Source organism: Phlebotomus papatasi, chromosome 2 (assembly GCF_024763615.1).
Source record: "Phlebotomus papatasi isolate M1 chromosome 2, Ppap_2.1, whole genome shotgun sequence".
NCBI lineage: Eukaryota > Metazoa > Arthropoda > Insecta > Diptera > Psychodidae > Phlebotomus > Phlebotomus papatasi.
Window position 1 is genome coordinate 46,229,696 of NC_077223.1, and position 24,173 is coordinate 46,253,868.

Consider the following 24,173-nt stretch of genomic DNA (forward strand, 5'->3'; position numbering starts at 1 on the left):
AATTTGGAATTAAGATTGGATTAATAAGGGCAAATGATCAATTACGAGTACATTCTGAAAAACTGATAACATTAATTGCTATTTAGGATTTTGAGGCATTAGGGAACTATATATCTAGTCTGAAGCTCGTATAAGGCTTAAGAGATCGAAATAATAGAAATTACTGTTTTTTCAACAGCTATGCACAGACTTTTGTTAAGTGGTATCTAGTATGATTTATCCAAAGGACACAGGACTGATACTTATCGTAACCGTATCGCCTATGCAATCCCAGATTTCGAGCTCTTACTCAATTTGAATGAGGGACTCTTGAACAATCTTGATATTTCACTCTATATTCTAAATATCGTCAGCACAAACTAAGAGCTGTATTAATAATTTTATCATTATGAATGTAAATACAGAGAATATTAATGAATAGCGAGAAAGTAAAATTAAACAAGATTTGCATGAATGTTTAAAAAAAATATATGCTCCGAGTATATTTTATTTTATTAGAGGGCTTCGTATGATTACTTTTCATTAGCAAATAGTGTCCATATTTTATGTTCCCATTACTTTTTAATTTGTTTGTAGAGAGATCATGTTAATTTATCAAAATTCTCTCATAGAGCTTCTCTTGGAAAGATTTTCTGTATGTATACTGTGAAAATGCTCACCTTATGCCTGATGTATATACATTTAGTTATGAGTGGAAGTTTTAATTAAATTTGCTGGATCGAAATGTATGTGTTACAAGAATACGGTGTGAGATTGAAGCATGTTAAGTTTGTATTTCAATGTTCAATATGTACTTTATGGGACTTTGAAGATTGGAGCCTGTGCAGTAAATATAAGGTTGGGTACTATGTGGTGTTAAGGAATTATCCCTTATGAAAATATCTCACAGTACTATATATGCGTGTGTTAGATCACTGAAATAAATCAAATACTTCTTCCATGTGTATATTTATCCATTCAATTATTTCACATAACTTGGGGTGTTGTACTGGAATTTCTGAAAGAAAAATCTGAGATATTCAACTACTCGGTTGTTCTTTTGTTTAAAAGCATCAGATTCATAAGCTTAAAGTAGTTTTTTTTTGCTGTGTTAATAATGAAGATGGATGCAAAAAAAGTAAAATACCGAGATATTGCGGGAAGATGCCTTTGGAAAAAAAAGTTCTCTTGTTATAAAAAGTGTGCGAGATTGAAAAGTATTAATTAAACCCAGCATAGTGCATAGTTGAGGGAAAATAGTGCTAAAGCTGAGGAAGCGAATGAACTTTAAAAGGGTGGGTTATGTGAATATTATCCTTATTGAGCAAAAGAGCGATGGAAGACTATAGGCGTCTTCATCGTGGCTATATACTCAATTTTGCGGTTGAATTGGTTGGTTGCCTGTGGAGCTTTTGCACTGAATGAACTTGAATCCCTTGACCAGTCGAGCTTTCATGTTGCACACGTTACAACCGTGATATAATAAAAAGTAATGTATATGTTGTGTATTTGTGCAATTTTTATTGGATTTTATCGTTGTTCACTCTCTAAGGTGCAGGCAATAAAAATTAGCAAAAGGTGTATTAAAGAGAGAATTTATTGGTGCAAAAAGACAATGAGGAATTTACAGAAGCAATTTGATTTAATTATCTCGTATACCCAACGTGATGAGGGGTAATCCAATGAAGCTGAAATGCTACAGACACTCTATCTCACTCCATGTTGTACTTTTCACAAACATTAATTTAATCCATTGTGCTTGCACCAAAATTGTATAAATAACTACAAACTATATATAAACTACTAACTTTAACACTGCAAGAGAAGAAAGTTGGGGGGAAAAATGATAAAAACCAATAGAGATATAACTATGTTGAGACTCATGATTCTGGATGACATACACTTACAAGATTACTTATAATACAGCGTCTCAATGTTTCAGTCTTTTGCTGTTTTTTTTCTGTCCTGTATTTCAATGTAGAGCGATTTACCATCTTTATGGTATCATGGCAGAATGATATTCATCACTTTCACTGCTTCTTGCCTCGTTAAAGAAACCAATTCTCTTTACTGCAAAAGCATCACATTTATGTAGACGATATACTAAAATAAGGGTGGAAAAATATTTTGGTAAGACTTTAAGTGAAGACAGAAACTGACATAAAAATGCCAATACAATCTTCCTTAAGGTAGAAATTCTTTAAAATTTAATTAGGGAAAGTGTGCCAAATTTCGTTCAGCTTCTAATTTCGGCCACTTTGAGTGTAATTTCGGCCATGCAAATAAATTAATTAAAATTATGTATGTAATCTTCAAATAGTCAATGAATTCATTTTGCTTTTAAATATTTATTCATTTTAGGATGTATTAACACAAAGACCGTTAAATATTAGGTATAATTTGAATTTAAATTGCGTTGTAAAAACTCAATGTGGAAAGAGTCTTACAAAAAATGTGACAGATCGATTGTGTTTCTAGCAGTCTTGTGATTTGTGGTGAAGTGCAGATGGTTTTCCTTCGGTGTTTTTAATGAAAATTGAATAGCTTTCATTAAAGATTGTTTCTGTTTATGTTAATAGTGAATCAATCTTTAAATTTCGGGTAAAATTTCACAGCTGGATCCTGTATTTTGCGTAAAAGTGAGCGTCTTTCCGGTGAGGTAGTGTTGCCTATTCTGGCAACATCTTTTGCTTTCCTAAATTTCTTATTCATTTTATGTTTTTTTTTCAATTTCTGAATTCTACAACGTACAGAGAAAAAAACCATCCCTTAAGATGATGTGGAAAAGGCCTTGGAAGAGTTCAGGAAGGGCAAATTGCTACGGGAATTTGCGCGTAAATTTGAGATGCTACTCTTCAGGTCTTCAGGACAAATTACACGGAAGATCTCAGGGCTTGTGGGTCATATAAACGTATTAAACTAAATATTAAACTCGTTCCGTTTGACGTTTTCAAATTTTCTATCCGTTGCGTCACAAAAGGGGGTCAGAAAAAAGGTGGCCGGTATTTCACTCAATGTGGCCGGAATACTACCCAAAGCAATGCCCATATTTTTATTAATTTTTCAATATTTGAGCAAGTGATTTAAAGAAAACAAAGATGATAAACTAGTTTTCAAGGTTCCTTCAACCCTCCCGAAAAGGAACAAAAAATATCAATATCAATTAAAAATATTGCATTTCAAACTTAGGACTTCAGTGCTTATATGCAACTATGCCGAAATTTGGCACACTTACCTTATGTATTCTCGATATTTATTTAAATGTTAAGTTTGTGAGAAATATCAAACATTTTGGAATGAAGACTGAATCAACATAGTTTTCACGAATCTGTGTGTATGAAAAGAAGCAGTTGGTTGTATTTAAATATTTATCTTTTTATTCCGAAAATGTAACTTGGGCCAGATGGAAGGAGAAAGTGAATTGATGCCAAAAATGCAGAGAAATTCACTCTGTACTGAAAAGTGCACTTTTTTCCTGACAGCGTTGAAAATTCTAGATAACTGGTCGTTTTTGCTCCCACCTCAAAAGTTCAAAATGTAGTATGACCCGCCCGGGGAACAAAAGAAAATGTCTGCAATGTGGCATTAAATATTAAATGGTGATACATTTTAATACAAGATCCAGCGATTTCGTGTTCTTTTCTCTCTGAGATCACCATCATAAATAAATGCATGAAGTTTTCCGGTTGGTATGTGCTGTTGCATTCTTCCATGGGGGTCAAATGGGCAGTGTTGTTCAACCATTGGATGCTATATATATGGAAAAAGATTTACAATGGCCCAGGGAGAGAGATCTCACACTGAAAGAATTTAGATGAATTCTCAAGAGTCATGAAGCACGTTTTACTTTCAATACACTCTTTTGGACTTTCAACCTAAACACCAAGTTCTTTAATCTTTATTTTGGGGGGGTAGAGAATGCTTCGGTGAATTTACTACAGAAAGTTTCAATGGAAATTCTCTTAGGCATTTTCCCTCACTCAATTTGAATGGACATTTCCTTCCAATTTGGAGAAAAGTCAACTGTAATTATAGTTGATTGAATCCTAAACTGCAATTATTTGACCAAAGTTCCTACCCTCCCTGGCATAAGACAATTTATTCTAGCTCCTTTTGGAAGCTAATCGAGTTTGAAATAATTCCCTCAACTATCAAACTAATTCACCCTTGGGGGGTGGTTCCCCCTATTCTGCAAATGAACGATTTGGAAATTCTTCATCCAATCCAAATGTAAGTTGCACAAGTGTACAATATATGAGAGAAGTCTTCGATCACCTCTTGGCTATTATGGGGTTGAGAGGATGCCTCAGTTTAGAGATGAATAAGAGAAGTGGTAGAAGTGGGCAATTACCAATGTGAAGGAAATTTGTCATGAAGACTCTACACAAGGCAGAAAATTGCTATATAGGTACCTCATAAATCAGAGTATTTCTGAAAGGAAATTAATTTGTGGTTTATTTGTGGATAGGGGAAAGTGGGGTACCTTAGAATTAGGGCACTTTTGAAATAAAGTTGACCATTTTTTTTTTAGTGAAAAAGCGTGACTGTAGTACCTGGGAATTTCAATGACGCTGGATTGGTCTTATTTTTTAGTTTTTTTTTCTCTCTAAATTATCTTTGTTTATTTAAATAATTTTAAGTTTCTGGAGATCTCATCTCCATTTAGAGAGCGCGAACAGCCTTTTGGCTATGCGCTAACTCTACAAAAAACGCACTCTATATTCCTGTTCCTTTGCGTTAGGTTTATGTCATTGTAAAATTTAAAATGCAAATTTGTATCATCAAATCTTTGAAAGATTATACAACCAGTGAAGAAGCATTTCTGCCCTTTGGCTTCGGAGACTGGTCATCAACGATAAGACAGCGACAGACGCATGGAAGGGTGGGAAATGTAGAGCTTGAATAAATTAGTATCGTCCTTTGTAGTCTTATAACTGATGAAGAAACGCAGTGTTTACTACTACCCCAGTCCCCTCTACATAGTTTTTGTTTTGTTTTTGGATATTTTGCTTTATTGCATTATCTAATGATTTCATCTACACATTGTAATGGAATTGTTGAATTATTGCTTTGAACGGTGTCATAAGGTCAAGACTTGCGACGATTTGAATGTAGGGTAGAAGGATACCATTCGGCACTTTAAGAAATTGTACCTAGACTTATTGGCAGCCTATGCTAAATCCTTTGGAATATGAAATTGGAACACCTATCCTTTTATAAGAAAATAAAGAATTATGACAAAATGTCATTATTAGTGTAAATTAATCCAATTCAAAACCTGTTCCAAATGGAAATTTTTCGCTACTCCAAATGGATACGTCATTGTTTTCATGATAAATACAGTATTAAATTATTATATTTATATATTTTCTATACCACAGTTTCATTATTTAGGTAATTTTGCTCTAAATAAAGCGAAAATCCATTCATATTCACAAATTTTAATTTGTTAATTTCTCAGAAAAATTAAAAGTGTACCTTTTCGCCATCGAATTTTTCAGAGATTTGCCATGTTTTCCAATGAAAACACAATGAGTTGACTGTTTTTTATTCCTTTTGTTTAAAATTTATGTCATATTTCTGGCTATTTTAGTTAAATTAAGTACTAATCTTTATTGTTAACGGTACGTGAAGTTTTCGAATGAAATAATTACCTATTTCGTAAACAAAAAGGGTTTTTCTGAAGTGTCTGCAAATGATTCAATAGGAAACCCTGATGGAAATATGATTTTTTGGAGAGATTTTCTTATTGTTTTACATGGGAAAGGAGAAAAGACCAGGAATAACCTATTTGTCTCCAATTAGAAAATTTCCCTTGTCTCCATTTGGATTAATATGTTTCCAATAGAAGCATTTTACGCTCGCGTATTTTTCTTGTATTTAAGAAGTTTTCAAATTATATCTAAAGAATTCAAGTCTTTTGGATACAAAATATTTATTACACAACACTCCAGAGACTTGAGCAAGCCCTCTGAACCACAAAATTTAATTTTCCAAATAAATAATTTGAGCAATTTTCCTGCAAAACTGTTCAAATTTCATTAAATTTGTGTCGGCACTGTCTTTTTCCGAATCACAACACAAATCTCTACCGGAAGAGCTTTTCATCCCAATTGCCACTATTATATAATTATTGAGAAACACGCGAAAACTATCACAACTTTGCAAAATCATTCTACAGTAAATTAATATTTTGTCTGCCATTTGACATTCTGAGTGATATAGCGACACTGACACTGGAAGCCGCTGGAAAGTGCTCATTTTTCCACAAAATTGACCTCCTTTTGCAAAAAATTGATCTCTTTTTGCAAAAAAGTTGGTTGGAAAATGCGTTACTAAATTTTTTGGTTAATTACATGAAGTGACGACCAAATTTTGACATCCTTTTGTAAACTATTTTTCTCAGAGTAGGGTAAAGTGATATAATTTGGAATTAGTGTTATAACTTGGACAATTCGCCGGTACAAGTTGGACATGGCTTTTTTCTTGATAAATACAGTACAAAATTTGTTTTTAAGCACAAGGAACCAAATTATAATACTAAAGCAATAAAAATATACAAATAAAAATGAAGTACTAAATTTATCAAGACAGAAAGCTCTGTCCAAATTGTACCATTGTCCAACTTGTACCACTGTCCAACTTGTACCACTTTACCCTAGACACATTAAAGAAAATTCAATACTTTGTCGAAATTGCCAAAAAGTGTCCACCGCCAAAGGGTCGAACAGGTGTTTGTTTGATCCTATCTCATAGTATTCCAATGAGCTTAAAGTCATTTGAAACATTTTTTAAACTTAATTTTTATTCGACAAAAATAAATACTAAATAATAATTAAAAATAATTTTGTTAAATTCTATTGCATCATATGATGTATTAAACTGGTTTTAAGGTAACTTTGATTAAATTAAATCGACTTCACTCTTTTTTAATAAGATTGAATCAGTGGAAACATGAACTAAACCAAATAGACGCGTATTATTCATCCAAAATGAAAAAACACTATAGATGATATGATTCTCCTATATTTAATATCACCATACTCTCCGTTAATAACATGTTCACGAAATAATGATATCACAACTTTTGAATGATTGACATATTAATTTTGGAATATTGATCAAATAATTAGAAAGTTGTTTGCCTTTTCAAATGAGAGATCTCAATGTTCTAATGTTATAATGGCCAAATGAAAAGCTTTGCAAATTGTCACTGATTTCACTTACAGACCTAATGAACAGTTCCAATGCACTAATAAAAATGTCAGAATTGGTAAATTTATGTTTTTGGTCACTGGTTCAATTTCATTCTATGGGATCTGTTCATGCGAAATGCATTAAACCTTTAGTAACTGTATCTTTAAGATATCCCTACCAGTGGCATTATGGTAAAATATTGCACTTATTGAGCAGAAGCATGAAGGAAGAAGCGCGATGAGGAAATTTGTGTCACAGCATTCGGTATCGGAATTTCCTATCTTTTTGGATATAAATTTTGAATTTCATGACTCCATTGGACTTTTCTATTTCGATTTTACTCTCCTTCTCGAAAGCTATATGAGATGTTTTGTGCTATATTTCTCTGGTTCTTGCTGCAAAATACCCCCAAACATTTCAGTATGTGATACAGAAAAGTCGTTGGTTTATTTGAGAATGAGTCACAGTGGTAAACTGAGAAAAGTAAAAATATCTGGTGGTAGAAGGAATATAAATGAAAGGAATAAGTTATGACGTGGTGCCAACATAAAGTCTATCGAAATTGGATCGTCAGGGAATTTATAGAGTGTATTTCTTTTCCTTTTACATTCCCATACTTACATATGTAAGCCAGAAATATTATATAGCAGATGAAATTTTCATGTGGTAGGTCACAAAAATGTGTACGGCATAAAAATATTGTGATACTCTCTCTCCTTCCAATACTTTATCTGAGAAAGTGAATAATTTTATTTGAAAAATGAAAAATATTTTTTATTATTTTTACTGATTGTATGATATTTTTGTTTTAATTGTTACAGCAATATCGCGGGAAGATGGTGAAGAATCCCATCAACATCACCATCACCACCATCATCATCATCATCACAGGGGTGGTCATCAGAATCACAGCAGTAAAGTACCTTTCAATGGATACAACTCTGATGAGTATTTGGACAGATTGGAGCCGAATGGCAATATTCCAGCAGACAAATCTGACTTACGATACGGAAAACGTGAGTATTGCCAATTTTTTTTTTAAATTGAATTTATCATTATTTTGCGGAATTGGATTGGGGGGTTCGTGCGGGATCCATACAAAATCTCAACGTAATAATTCAATACGGATAGAATTTTAAGATCTCCGTATTTTATTTACAATGAAATAAACAATGAAATGCATTGGAAAGTCATTTGTCAGTAACAATGCTTCTAAAAAGAAAAAATTCTTGGCAATCGTCCAAATGAATTACCAAAAACTTTTTCTTTTTCTCTCTTGACCAAAGCTTTTAACTAAGAATGCAGCCAATTAATTTTATTATAGATTTAAATGGATTTTTATACATCCAAAACCTATCATTCTATGTGTGCTATTTAATTATAAATCTGGAAAATTGGAAAAGTTTAGAGAGAGGATTAGGGAAAGTCTTTAAGTATGAGGGAAGAAGTTATGAATCTGGAAGATACTTTGCACCTAATCTTCATCGACCCATATCTATTCATTTTCCCACATTTATCTCTGCCAAAGGGGAGATGTATGGTTGTACCAGTGTGATGAAAAATACTCAAGTACCTACAGGACCCCTTAGTCGTCCGCTCTCCCCTAACGTCCATTTATCGGCTTAATGGAGCCTAAAGCAATAAAGGCCTACCAGTGTAACATTTGTTCCACATACCTCTCTCCTGTATTTTGTTGGGGGGATGCACATACCGCGTACTCACATTTTTATGAAGAGCCTGTCGTCGTCAAAGTGAGAGCTGACAAAGTGTCTTCTCACACCAGACACCATGTACTCTTTCATCATCTGCCGGTGACGAAAGGACACACTGAGCAGGGGGGGTTGTGGGTGGAAAATCAATGTAGAAGAAGAAGAAAAGACGGAAGAAGGCGATTTTTCCATTCCATGTCTCTTTACCACGTTGCAGCATGTTGTATTGTGGGTACTTCAAAGGACATTTGAAGGGAAGAGAGGAATTTCTTCCTTTTGTTTATCGCATGAAGGAGATCATAAATTCATTCATTGAAAATATTTTCTCCTTTTCAGCTTTTTATTGAACTTGAGGTTTCGTTTTTTTTCTCATTTTCCACTTCCTTCATTGTTCACTGTATTGTGGGTTCTTAAACATTCATTCTCTTGTGCTTTTCAGTAAAATGCACAGAGACAATTTATTTTGTGCTCCATTCAACCCAATCCCCGCAAATATGTGAGAGAGATTTGAAAGATATTTGGTGTGGTCAAAGGGGATGGTTTCCCTGATTTTTTCTCTACACGCAACGATAGATGGGAGAACTTTGAAGATAGTTGTATGAAGGATGTGCTCTTTTGACTTTATTCCACCCATTTTCATTCGTCTCTGCAACAGGATGAACATTGAGGCGGAAGCTTTTTCCTCTGTATAGAGAGAGAGAAAAAAAAAGTTGTACACTTTCCGGGAATTGTATGGCCAGTTCTGCAGAATTGGGATTTGTTAACATGGGTCTTTGTATAAGATGAAAAATAGCTTATCCCGAAACCTCTTCTCTATCCTTCGTCTCATCTGTTCTGCTTACACTCCCCTTTTTTTTCCTGAATTAATGTGACTCTTCATTGTCCAGAAACTGTCACAATTTAGTATGCTAGAGCCTTTTTTTCACAAGGATATCATCCTCTGCAACTTTGATAAATTCCACACTTTCTATGACAAAGTAAAAAGGGGTGGCAAAGCGTCCCAGGCTTTGCGAAATGCTCGAACTCGTGACTTATGCCGAAAATAGACACAGGCTGATCCTGGAGAATACTCAGATCAAGAAATTTGGCGGTAAAGGATTAGTCCAAACTACTCTGAGGATTTAGGATTAAGAATTAGCGTTTTCAGCGTAAATTTCTATTAAATGTGCACACTTTGATTGATGAAAGACTTCTTAAGTGCAATATTAATGAATTTTTTGTACAGAAAAGCGCACTCTGACCTTCCCATTACTCCAATCTCAATGCATTTTTAGATTTTGCAACATTGCGTACCATTACTCTCCATGTTTTTTCACCCAATTCAAAAAGTACCCAAAAACACCCAAAGTGAAGCTTTTTATTTTCAGCACTGGCGCTGATGTCGCCTAATCCCTGTAATTTCACTAGACCTCATAAATTTAGAAGGTCAGCCTGATCCTCCAAATTTTGGGCTGATCCCCAAGTGTATCGACACCAATCCTCATTTTTCGGGCTGATCGCTAAGCCGATCCCTGTGTCTATTTTGGGCTATAGATACTATACCGCAAAAGTACTTTCACATCATTCACCATTTACCGGTTCTCAATCGATTTGAACCGATTCATAAATCTCTCAAAAGATCCCCCAAAATAGTTTTAAAAAAGTAATAGGATTGATTTTCGTATAAAAATTAGTTATTGGTTATGAACCGGTTCATTACCGGTTCAAAACCGATTGGAACCGATTTAGTTTTGTCGGAAATTCCAAGACCTTTCCAACGAGCCCAAACATTACCCCATTCGCTTGATAAATGTGCTCTATAGGGACTTTTTAACCTTTGACCCTGAAAAACCGTTATTAGGAATGATTCAACGGTATTTTTGTTTAAAGACGAAATATCCACCTGGGTAATCTCTAAAACATATCGAAAAATGAAAAAAATCGCATGACGCGTTTTCGAGCAATCCCAAAAAACATGGTTTTGGAGGGCAAGGGGAGGGGTGGAGGGAAAATGAGGGGCATGTTAACGATTCTTGGATGGACTTATGGGGGGTCCTCCGAAGGTCTCAAGTCGCTATCTCTTACCGTTTAGCCTCTAGAGCTGGCGATAGCCGGACGGTCAGACAGACAGACTGACAAACAGCGTGACGACATTTCTCAGAAATCGTCTGAAACGTGAAGATTTGTTGACAAAAGTTTTCTCCGGGGGATGGAAGGTGAAAATTTTGAGGGGGTGAAAAAATCGATTGATTATATATACTGCTCTCTCCGTGGAGTTCGAGCAGTAAAAATGTATCAGGATTTTTCGTCTGGAAAAAATTGTTCTCTGCATTCGTTATTTAATAAATTCACTGGTGAAATGACACATTTTTACTCTCTTTTATCATTTTACCCAAAAGTGGACAACGAAAAAAAAACGCATTGTAATTTATCATACTCTCCAAATTTTTCACTTCAAAGTCACAATTAATCAAACTCTGTTATTACATTAAAAAAATATATTTTAATAAATTGTTTTTTAATGCATTTTTATTCATAATTTCGAACTGAAGAGGATTTTTTTTGTTAAAAGGAAAATCAACTTGATAATCTGATTATACTCATCCCTTAACTTGAAGTTTTCCTCTTTTTTTTTTTGGATAAATAATCCTTTCTGTAACATTTTATTTTGCTACATATTTGCATTATATATCACTGAGAAGAGATAGACAAGGAAAAAGTGCTCGAGCTTTTCCACTTCCGAAAGTTTTCCTTTAAGACGAGATAACTCGTTAAAATTCAACATGCTTCACACATTTATGACACACACACGCATCTTTCCTAACACTAAACCAATTGATCCTGCAAATTTTCCGTACATGAGATTTTCTCTCCTAACACTCTAATGGCTTGTTCCTAAAGTAAAGAAAGTTTCCCATCTAAGTGTGAGAGAGAGTGAGTGCGTTCAACAGATAAGAGGATTTCAGAACATATCTCTACATCTTAGTGAAATAAGCTAAATGGAAAGAGAGATGGCCAATGGAGAAACTAAATTAGCATAACTCCTTCAGAAGTCCATGAATAATATTAAGGTCAAATTGCTAGGATACTGTGTAGTTCAAAAGGGTATAAAAGCTGCTTGGTCGTAGTCCAAAGCTTTCAATCTATCTGGTCAATTTCCTTTTTGCCACTAAAGCAGATTAACAAATGTTTGGGTAATACAATATGTACCTTGTATCATATTTTGACTGTAATCTTTTGATAAATTACAAGACTTGGTTGTAACAAATCCCAAATACAAACTTGAACAATGGCAATTCGTGATGGAAGAAACAAATAATAAACTATGTTGCGAATATTTCTAATCTTTATTCTTAAATCACTGTACATTCCGATATCTTTATTTCTTTTATTATTATTACAAAATATTTTTGGAAATTAACTCTTCAATTTTGAATTTTGATAGACTTTATGCTTCTGCTACAGCTTTTATATTAGGAAAATTTCGTGAAATTAAAATTACCGTTTCTTTCTTTCGCAAATGTATTACAATATTTAAGATTTTTAATTTTGAAGTCTAAAATTTGTTAAAATTTGAAACCACTTTAAATTTTTCAATTATGTAAATTTTAAAATTTTTAAACTCTTAATGACAAATCTTTAATTTTGATACTAGGGTAATATGGGGTAATTTGTAATCATATCTATTTTGGAATTTTAAAAATTTCAAAGAGAAAAAGGAAACCAGGAAGAAGTACAAAACTTTCCATTCGGGATTTTTTCCCTGTTGTTTGTTTTTCTTTCTTTTGCCATCTAAAATAGATTGGAAATCTCAAAGTTCCAAATTAGACATGATTCCAAATTAACCCACTTTACCCTAGCTCCAAACTTCTTTTTATGCATTTTTTTCTCCAGGTAGCAGTGTAAAATTTTTTAAGTATACGCTTTTACTGCTCGAACTCCACGGAGAGAGCAGTGTATATAATCCCTCGATTTTTTCACCTCCTCAAAATTCTCACCTTCCACCCCCCGGAGACCACTTTTGTCAACAAATCTTCACGTTTCAGACGATTTCTGAGAAATGTCGTCACGCTGTTTGTCCGTCTGTCCGTCCGGCCGTCGCCAGCTTTAGAGGCTAAACGGTAAAAGATAGTGACTTGGGACGTAAGGGACCCCCCTCATAAGTCGACCCAAGGATCGTTAACATGCCCCTCATTTCCCCCCACTCCTCCCCTTCCTCTCTAAAATCGATAACTAATCCGAAGATCGATACTTTTAAAACCGGTGGCAGCCAAAATCCCGAATTTTCAAAATCCTGAAAGGAATGAAATTTATGAAGGAAAATGTTTAGAATAATCTCCTAAGACACAGAAAATTTCCCTTTGCCCCCAGCAAGCGCGGGTACAATCGTGGGAGTAGATGTGACACTTTTAAGAATTCGGGATTTTGGCTTTCGGGATTTTGACCAGGACCCTTTTAAAACAATTGTGGAGGATCTTTTGAATCGGTTCAAATCGGTTGAGGACCGGTAAATGGTAATTGATGCGAAAGTACTTCTGAGGTATATAGAATCTAAGTCACGAGTTCGAGCATTTCGCAAAGCCTGGTACGCTTTGCCAACCCTTGGTATTAAGCGTTTAACACATTTGAATGGTTAGGCGTTAGGGTTTTGAGCTTTTATGAATGTTTTTTTTTTATTGCGATAATTGAGAATTGAGAATAGAGTTTAGATACCTAATTTTGTTATTATGTATATCATTAATTTTTGTAACACAATAACTTTGTATAAGGGCCCATTCATTTGAACGAAATCTAGAAAACAAACTATAGGCTTAAACGGATGAGAAATACAAATGCACACATTTTGATTTGCTAAATTTGGTAGTAAATTGTTATTGGCATTGTATTATCTGTGCTTATCATTTATTGGATTGTTATACACAATTTTATCGACCCTAGAGAGTGGGAAAAGATTTGCAAGTGGTACAGTTACCACTGCAATTCCCTATTAATACTATCATCATGAAATATCTACATAGTTCCTATATGGGTATCATTGGCTATCGAATTTGTATTTGAATTCTTTTATATGGATAAATAATCAAATTTGTTTAAAATTTGTTGTGCAATTGTGGAAAATTTGTTATGATAATTGCGGAAAATCAATTTAGTTTTTTATAGAATATTGTCAAATTTGTATAATTTTATATATATGTACGTTTACTCTGTAAAGTTTAATTGGTAAGAATGTGAGAAAAATACTAATGTTGGTCTTTAATTCTTGATATATACGTCAACAACAAAATAGAGATAAGCAATTTTCTGTAGATGTTTCATGTAAACTTTTCCTTCACAACAACTGAGATTTAAGCCAGAATTGTTAACAATTGGAGCGAAAATGTGTAATTTCAGTAACTACTTTATTTTATTGCATTACCAGAGAAGTACATAATGCTTAATGAACTACTCACTATATAGTCCGTTTTATTTTTCCTCTTGAATACTTCCTTCATTGTTGTTAGCGAAACATTTGTTTTGCTGAGGACACTAAAATAATTTAAATTGAATTGTTATAGTTTTGTTTTTAATTCATTATTTGTTATGTAGAAAATGAATATATTTTTTTATATTCGTTATATTTATTTTTTAATACTCCATTTTTATTCATTTATCAGATTCATCCTATTTTGTCTGCTTATTGTAAAAAGAGAGAAATAGAATGTGTTGGATGGATTTCACGGTGAAAATTTTTAGTGACCTAATTTTTTAGTAATGGTATCCCTCTTTTTTGTAAAACACCAATTATTATTCAACACATTTGCATATGCTGCCAGAAATGTGATTAAATTTTTTATGTCTAATTTTTTAACAGTCACAGAACGTACAAAAAATTTGCAATTTTTCGGTTTTAAGATACAAAAATGCTGTGTAGTAGTAAACAAAATGAAATTGCATTTGGGGTTGATAACAGTGGTATATAAGCTTAGTTAATATGCATAATACATTAAATATTCACAAAAAAAATATGTGATTTATTTGATGGAGGATTTTGATAGAACAGGGGGGCATACCACTAGGAGGAAGTCACAGGGCTTCCACGATCTCAGTTTTTTAGACATCATTATTTACTTTATTTTATTTTATCATACATGTTTTGTCATATGGGAATGCGGTTATCAGACCATGCCCTTTTGAATTAAATGGAGTGAAATCTTTTCGAACACCGCTAATGTCGAAAAATTCCTGTTATCTAAAGGGGATTCGAATCTGAAACTCATGCAGAGCGAATGTCAAAATGAGAGTGTTACTCGTCTTACCCTGTAATAGTTTAAAACGCTTTTCGTTAAAAATTCGTCTCATATAGTGGCCGTTATGCCCTGGACACACTTACAACTTAAGCCGAGAGACGACTTAGTGGAAAATGACGGATATGTAGTTTGACCATTATTTCTAATATAATTATGCTAAGCCGTCTCTCGACTAATCCTCAAGTCTGTCAAGGCCATTAGCTTCACAAAACTTATTCACATTTTGCATATCGACGCTTCCATTCCATACTATGTTATATCAGAATGACAATATTTCAGGAGAGCCATTTGAAGTTTCAGATTTTCTATGCTGCCTGTGTATTTTTTTTTCGAAAAAAATGGAATATTTTGTTACCCGAAAATCGGATGACAACCAAATTTTCACCAATTGTAGATCTCGGTTCCAGGAACAACATCTCTCGGAGTAATAAAAGGCTAAGTTGACTTAGCATAGTATGGAAGGGAGCCGTCGATATGCGGAAGAAAATCCTTAATAAAGAACCTAAAGCGGTCTTCAGACCAGAGGTTTAGCCTAGTTTCCGAAGGTCTCAGAATTTTAAATGGTGATTAATTTTATTGCTCTTTCAGAACCTAATAGGACATTCATCCTTAAAAATCCAATTCTAGGTTATATGATTTCGCTAAGGTCAAAACCACAATAGTTTTAACTCGAAACTTCTATAGACTAAAATCAAAACCGAACTTCTAATTTTAAAACTTCTGTATGCTCTATCAGTGTTCAAAACTACGATTCGCTAAATTCAAACCTACTGTTCTCCTATTATTAAGCACAATTTATTCTACTTTTTAAACTATCATACCTCTATTAGAAAAGTGCAAGCGCAAAATATCTCAATTATAGGGGAAAATAGTTTTAAATTCTTGTAGTCTTGATTCAAAACCACGTTTCATAATTTTTTCTAACTCAAAATTTTTCTCTGTGTATTTTCCAAAATATCTTGACTGCCAGGAAATTATAGCAGTTAAGCCATATGACTAAGACCGTTTTCAGACTAGAGGTTTAGCCCAGTTCCAGAGGGTCTCAAAACCTTTAACAGCAACCGATTTTATTGATTTTTCAAAATTTAATACGTTATTTGCCCTTAATAATCCAATCCTAAGTCAAAATTTTCCAAAAAATCTTGACTGATAAGATATTAGAGAAGTTAAGCCATATGGCTAAGCCTTAGGTCTGAAACCCGTATAAGCCTTGGGTCTGAAACCCTTATAACCTACATATTCTTTCTATGTATAGATTCTACATATTATTGGTATTACAATTTTTTTAAGGTTATTGTTTAAAATTTTAACTCAAAGTAACTTCTAAAATAATTTGAAAAAAAAAACTAAAAACTCATAAGTCAAAATCTTGAAGATATAACCCCCATTAGATTAATTCAAAATATGTCTACCCAATTCCATTTGTCTCTCAAATTCTCCATGTTTTATGTGCATACAAGTTGTAAAATGATTCCAACTCATATAGCAGAAAAGATTGGGCTGTCGGGGTATAGCGCGTTGGGAGGAAGTGAATTCATGAAGTTCCGCTTTTGTGGGTCGAGAAGCATCATGATCCACCCCTTTATGCCTCTCCATGACATCATTTCTACCATGTACCATTTTCGAATAGAACGTTTCCCAAATACTCTCTTTTCGTGTGTGAAAATGAGACTTCACTATATGTTCTGCATCACCACAAATGCATTATGTATTGCTTTAAATGCAATTCTGCTGAAATAGTTTGTAAAATTGAAAATTTTGCACTTTATGAAAACATATCATATTATTGCTTAAACTTCTTCTCTAGATAAACGATTTTAAAGTACACTTTCAACAATATGTATTCAGAATATAATGTCCAGTATAATTTTGTAAATTTTAAATGTTTGAAAAGATCATTCACCTGATGCACCTATTAATGAATTGGAGAATAGTTTTTTATTGTAAAAGGAGATTTATTGTTTTTCAATTTGTTTGAGCAGGTTTAGCGGAAGGTTTATCAAACTCATTTTAATATCTAATGAATCTGTAAATATAATATAAATTATATTGTTAGAGGAAATTTGTTGAAAACTCATTAATATAAAACTATAATAACCGTATTCGCCAAAGCAAATAAAAAACGAAATAATTTTTAGACCACAGCATAACGATTTGAAGCATTCTGTAAAGCTTATAGGACATTTTGCCGTACTTTTTCGTGATAAATGCACCTTTCAGACATGTTTCGTAGCATAACCTATTCATAATATATGTATATCATCAACATTCAATCAGAGGTTGAAAAACATGGAAATATTCAATCAAATGGCATCCGTTTCATTAAAAATTCCATATAGCATGATTGAAGTGACACATAGTTCATATTTGACCTCTGTCTAGACCGGATTGAGCTTTTTTTTTGTCATTCTTCACTTTCACGGTATGCAGATGATGTCTACAAGGGCTCTTGTATTTCTCAGTGTATGTATATACGAAGCATAAATTAAATCAATTTGGAAAATGGAAAATTGGACATTGGATAGAAAAGTGTAATAGTGAAATTCATTTAACTCGTTCGATACTTTCAATATAACAGACGAACCAATAACTTTATCGACTTGCTAGGATACTTTCCTTCTATTACAATTTTATTTGATTACAGAGGGAATAGTGTGCACTCTGAGAAAGTACTATATACGGTCCAGTAAATTGTGCTTATAGGTTCTTCAAGCCGTTTTCCATTTATTCACAGAGTCTGTATGTAAAACTTGAAGAGAAAAGTATATTGAAAATGTTGTGGGTTTGGGATGTCCAACAACAATGAAGTGTGGTAGATTAAATTCAATCAAATAAATCTCGCATTATATACATGTACAATTCGTGTTGGTGTTTGCATTGAAAATTTAATGAATCCTATTGGCATTTTCGGCGTTAAATCATCTGTCGGCAGTTTACGTGATTTGTCTGAATAACAGAACAGACACAGATTTAGATTTCCAATTAAACAAATTTGTGCAACCACTAATTGATGCATTTGTAAAGGGGATTATTTTTCACTGGAACTTTTTGAGCATGAAATTATTGAACTAGAGTTAATCACAGCCCATAGAAAATGTCATTTATTTAACATATTTTAAAATTTTAGAAAATGTTTGCAACACTCCTTAGGAGTAATGTAATAACTTTTCAAATTGGCATTTTATAATATCATATTTAAAAGTCTCTTTACACCAGGAGCAATTTAAAAAAAAAAATGTTTTTTTTAAAGAAAATGTTCCCTATCATTGTAGGCTGGAACTTGAATCTTTTAAAAATGTTTTGAAACATGTAATTATGCCCAACGCACAATAAATTTTCTTTTGTAAACATGTTTTCGAAACTGCCTATGAGAATGAGCGAGATGACTAGATCTAGATCTCACTCTCTCTCACAGGAAGCTCCGAAAGCATGTTTGCAAACAAAAGTTATTGAGCGCTGGGCATTATTGACGAAAATTGGTTGGTCATGCTTAATACAAATATATGTTTACTGATATAAAATATTCAATAACTAAATTTATTTTATTTCCAAATAACTCTAAAAGTGTATTTTTCAGCAATTCTTCAGTTATTTATTATAGTTCCATATAATTTTTAAAGAATTAGGGTAAGTGTGCCAAATTTCGGCATAGTTGCATATAAGCAACGAAATCCTAAGTTTGAAATGCAATATTTTTAATTCATATTGATATTTTTTGTTACTTCCTTTTCGAGAGGGTTGTGTGGGACCTTGAAAACTAGTTTATCATCTTTGTTTTCTTTAAATCACTTCCTAAAATATTGAAAAAATAATAAAAATATGGACATTGCTTTGGGTAGTATTCCGGCCACTTTGAGTGAAATATCGGCCACCTTTTTTCTGACCACCTTTTGTGACGCAACGGATAGAAAATTTGAAAACGTTGAACGGAACGAGTTTAATGTTTAGTTTAATACGTTTATATGACCCACAAGCCCTGAGATCTTCCGTGTAATTTGTCCTGAAGACCTGAAGAGTAGCATCTGAAATTTACGCGCAGATCCCCGTAGCAATTTGTTCTTCCTGAACTCTTCCAAGGCCTTTTCCACATCATCTTTTTCATAAAAGGGATGGTTTTTTTCTCTGGACGTTGTAGAACTCAGAAATTGAAAAAAAAAACATAAAATGAATAGAAAATTTAGGAAAGCAAAAGATGTTGCCAGAATAGGCAACACTACCTCACCGGAGAGACGCTCACAAAATATAATATACTTTTTTACGCGAAATATAGGATCCAGCTGGGAAAATTTACCAGAAATTTAAAGATTGATTCACTATTAACATAAACAATATTTAATGAAAACTAATCAATTTTCATGAAAAACACAGAAGGAAAACCATCTGCACTTTACCACAAATCACAAGACTGCTAGAAACACAATCGATCTGTCACGCAATTTAAATTCAATTATACTTAAAATTTAACGGTCCTTGTGTTAATACATCCAAAAATCAATAAATATTTTAAAGCAAAATGAATTCATTGACTATTCGAATATTACATACATAATTTTAATTAATTTATTTGCATGGCCGAAATTACAGTCAAAGTGGCCGAAATTTGGCACACTTCCCCTATAGGCAATTTTTCTCAATAATTGAAATGCAAAGTCTTTTCTGAATGTCTTATAGAAAGAAGAACGCTTCTGCCTTATTTTAGCACTATTTGATTGATTAGTAGAGGACAAGTAGTAAAATATTCATGATTCTCTTCCAGGAGACTGAAAACTTGAACAATATAATGAAAAACTCCAAGTATATTGACACAAATTCAATTTGTCATGAGGAAATTGTTGAGAAATGAAACTAAAAGATGAAGGGACAGAATTGTGAGTATTAGGAAAGAAAGAGCAAAATTACATTTTCCATCCAATACACAAGTTTCATCCCTCATTTTTCTCTTTTATTTCTCGAGTAAAGAAGATCCACTTGAGTTTTGGGGAGGGGATTGAAAACTTTCTTTTTGACACTGAAAAACAGTATTTTCCACTGCTATTGTTGAATGATGGATCAAGCAGTATTCTTTTACACTTGTCTGAGCCGAAAAACATACAACAATTTACAGTGCACTCTTGCGACACCAATTGTCTCACAGAGCTTTTTTTTAATCCTCTAGAATGGTTTTCAAACCGTCAATTTAAGTCCTATAAAAGAGCATCAAGCTGCTATACATTTTCAGACCACATTTTAAAACTTCCACCTCCTGTAAGTAAATGGAAAACAATTTTGTAGTTGAAATGCATCTAATATGCAATTTTAATCTAAAATTCTACTCATATGCAATGTTGACAGAATTATTAGAGGTAATAGGGTGCTTTAAAAAGTTTTTAAAAGTCCTTGTTGTCACATTATTTTTTTAAAAGTTACTAAGAACAACGTATATTGCTGTTTATAAGAGTCAAAAATCGTTTTCAATTTTCTTTGTATGCAGACTTACATAAATAAATCATACACCTGAGAAAATCCAAAAATTAAAAAGTGCAGCGATTTGAAAAATTTTGTTAGGATAAACGGGATAAACTATAAAGCAACAAAGCGAATTTTCATAGAGAAATGAAAACTGAAAAAAAACGGATAAGCTTGCTTAAGCCCATAAAAGCTGTGATTCTAGATTGATATATGTGTAAATTTTTATGATATGATGATGGCAGAAACGCTTTTTTCTGCAATATCCTAGGCGTTTTTAATATTGTACTTTCTCAATAAACAGGGAATACTCATTAAATTTTCTTGTTATAACGTTTTCATCATGAATATTATTTATTTGTTGCAACACATGAAATTAAAAAAAAATAGGAATCAAATGCATTTTCAATTGTTTATGGGACAGTGAGGTAGTTTCTAACACGTATGACTTTCAAAAATATAAAATAGGATACTAAACTAATAAATGGGAAAACATGCTGTATATTTTCAATTATTCATTACCCAAAATATTAGCTGGACTTAGTTACAGCTTGAATATTATAATATACATTGGGCAAATAAATCTTGAAAACACTTCAGCTATCGTGAACCGCCCCACCCTTCCCTACATTCTTACGCAATCGCCTCATATTTTGTTTTAAGTTTTCGGGTTTTTTGCGCTTTCAACAAGCACCAAAAAGCTGGATCTTTTTCTTTAAATATTTCTAAAAGAAAATTTTGCTTGGATCAGCACTTGTTGTAAATCTCTTAGGACCTAAATCAGCAATTCCTGCAGCGTCTTTGTGATTCCATAGGGGAGACTGGGGCAAAAAGTCACAAACCGAAAATTTTAAAATTCAATATCTTCCAAGATAAATAAGATAGCGGCTCAAATTTTCTCCACAGATAGCCTCCATAGGTGTTCTTCAATGTCATAAGTTTGTTAGAATTTGAACAAGGAATTTAGAAAATAATATAGAAATTTTTAGCCCTATTTTTGAAATATTTTCCTTGCAGAAGATATCAATTATTACCTACTTATATTAAATTTTATGCACTGGTATATATTTCCCAAATTATCTGGATATTCTTTGAATACGAATCCGCTATCTATTTTAGAATTTTACAAAGATTGTTTTCTCCAGAAATCCCTTTATTAAAAACAACCAATTGGGGTAAAAAGTAACAAAAGCTATGGAGCAAAAAGTAACAAAAACCGAAACAATTTCTGAAGTTTTGTGTGTGTGTGTGTTTTTTTTTTGTAAAATAGCTTAAAATGCGCTTTTCTCGCTCTTATAGAGAAAACGGTGTTTTACAAAGGTGTAGAAGCATAAATTTTCTATGAAAAAATGTAATCTCGGTATTTTACTTAAATAAAGCAAATCAAAATGTGATAGTGTCTTATGCCTGGTACTATTTGCCCCAGCATTTTTGAGAATGATCACAAAATTAGCTTTTAGAAAACGGCTCGATAAATATATTTCCTTACAACATAGAGGAAAATGACTTTCACAAAGTTGTAGAGCGGTAAATTTCCTATAAAACTGTGCTAATTGGAAATTTTGGAGGTGCTCGGGTGTCTTGTAAAAAAATAAAATAACCGTTTTGTGACTTTTTGCCCCAGTCTCCCCTAATGTTACAAGAATTACTAATATATATTTAGGTAATGAAAAAGTTACGACAATTGCTGATCCGAGGAACGTTGTGATTTTCCAAAAATTGTTTAAGGACTGACGGTATATTAGTGTGATCTCATTTGGAGATATTCATCTGGATTGCATCATTACAAAAGCTGTGATTATGAAAGCATAATAGTTTAAATGACGGATTTTAACTCAATTCAGATGGAAAATTCCTAACCATTGCTATGCAATTTAACTGGGGGAGAAATCACAGTGAAAACGAATTTTCCGGAGAAATTATGCATATGTACTCCGAAGAGAAGCTATATTGATCGTCTCGTATATGGTATGTTGATGGTATGTAGCCACAAGCACGTTTGGCATCACATAACCCCCACAACGACCTAGTTCTACTTTGCAAAATTCCCTTTTACCGATTAAGCATCTTCACATGGTACCCCTTTATCATACCAATATTTCATCCAAAATTTCATATACAATAATGGTACAATTCAATAAAAACCGATACATTTGGCATTCAGGGAAAAAGATTTAAATAGTTTTCAAGAAAAAGGACATTAAAGTCATTCAGCCCAATCTAAATAACTTTATTGAGGTGTAATCTTTGAAAATCAGTATAATAAAAGCTCATTACTTCATGATAGTATATTTTTAAAGTTAGATAAATTTCATTATTTTATGCTAAAAGTAATACAGTAAAACAATTATGATATTTTACATTTAATTGTCGCTTTTTATCTCAATTTTCTCCATGCTGAAATTAACACATTCACTCAATATTTGTCCGGGGTCACTTGCAATCAAGGTATAGGATATTTTTGGCCAGAATTAGGTCATTTTTCAGATTGTCCATTAGATGAAGTGGTCGAAAATGGTGTGTAAAGTACTATATTGGGTGTGTATTTGGTTAAATAATGGTGTCCAATTTGCAAAATGTCTGTCTTCCTCGAGCGACGTGAAAAGCAAATTAATGATCCACTCTGCCACCTTGAGTCCAATTAAAAGCCTACATATTCATCTCGTACCACTAAATTTACCTTCTACCATCTCCTGCCAACCCTCTTCTAAATGTCTCAGCATTAATATTACGCCATTTGCTATATATGAAATTATCAGCAAATCATACTATTTGAGGAGTCCAACTGCTCTTGGGGGTTTCTTCATCATGTTTCAAGGGAATTATCCAAGTGGAAAGCACTTGAGGAGAATTTCCTGGGTCCTTGTGAAATGGGATGAACCCGGAAGTTTCATTGGGAACATGATAAATCGCAAACTTAAGTGTATCTCACTTTCTTTGGGTGTCCAAAGGAGGCATCGTCATTAGTTCACTTCACCATGAAAATGTCTATTCATTCGAAAAGGATTGCCATCATCGTAAAAAATTACCAAAAGTAAATTGAAATTGCACGTCAATACGGGGCTATCAATTTCACATCTTCATTTATTTTGAAAGATATAGAAGAACGTTGACGAAAGTTAAATTAATGTTTCTCGTTCGTTTTGGGCAATTAACGAGGTAAAAATTGGAAAATTGCTTTTTCCTGAAGAATTGAGGTCATTTATCATTCGAAAAGTCTTTTATTTTTTTTTTAAATAAATTTATCTTTCTAGAATTGAGAGAAAGTCAATTTTATTAAAGTTTAGTCAAATTCAAGTAAATCTTAAAATAACAATAACTTCTGTTTTAATTATCACAATTTGTTCATAAGTGATGCGAATTGAAGGTTTTGTAAATTCTACGGATCTTTCGAACATTACAACATCAATGGATGTCACCAGGAATGGTAAAATTTAAATTAACGTTTTTGAAATTTCAATTTCCATTATTTCGAAAAACACATTTCCGTTTAAAGTTGTAGTGGTCAGACGTAGGGTAAGTGTGCCAAATTTCGGCATAGTTGCATATAAGCAACGAAGTCCTAAGTTTGAAATGA

General features: G+C 33.0%; 1 protein-coding gene across 2 annotated transcripts in view; it reads left to right on the forward strand.

Annotated features, from left to right (window-relative positions):
• LOC129801315 (cyclin-dependent kinase 14) overlaps nucleotides 1-24,173 on the forward strand; it is a 189,820-nt gene that overhangs the window by 121,200 nt on the left and 44,447 nt on the right. For both annotated transcript variants that reach the window (XM_055846213.1, XM_055846215.1), the window contains exon 3: nucleotides 7,998-8,192. In XM_055846213.1, the coding sequence (XP_055702188.1) occupies nucleotides 7,998-8,192 (195 nt within the window). The remainder of the gene's footprint in view (nucleotides 1-7,997; nucleotides 8,193-24,173) is intronic.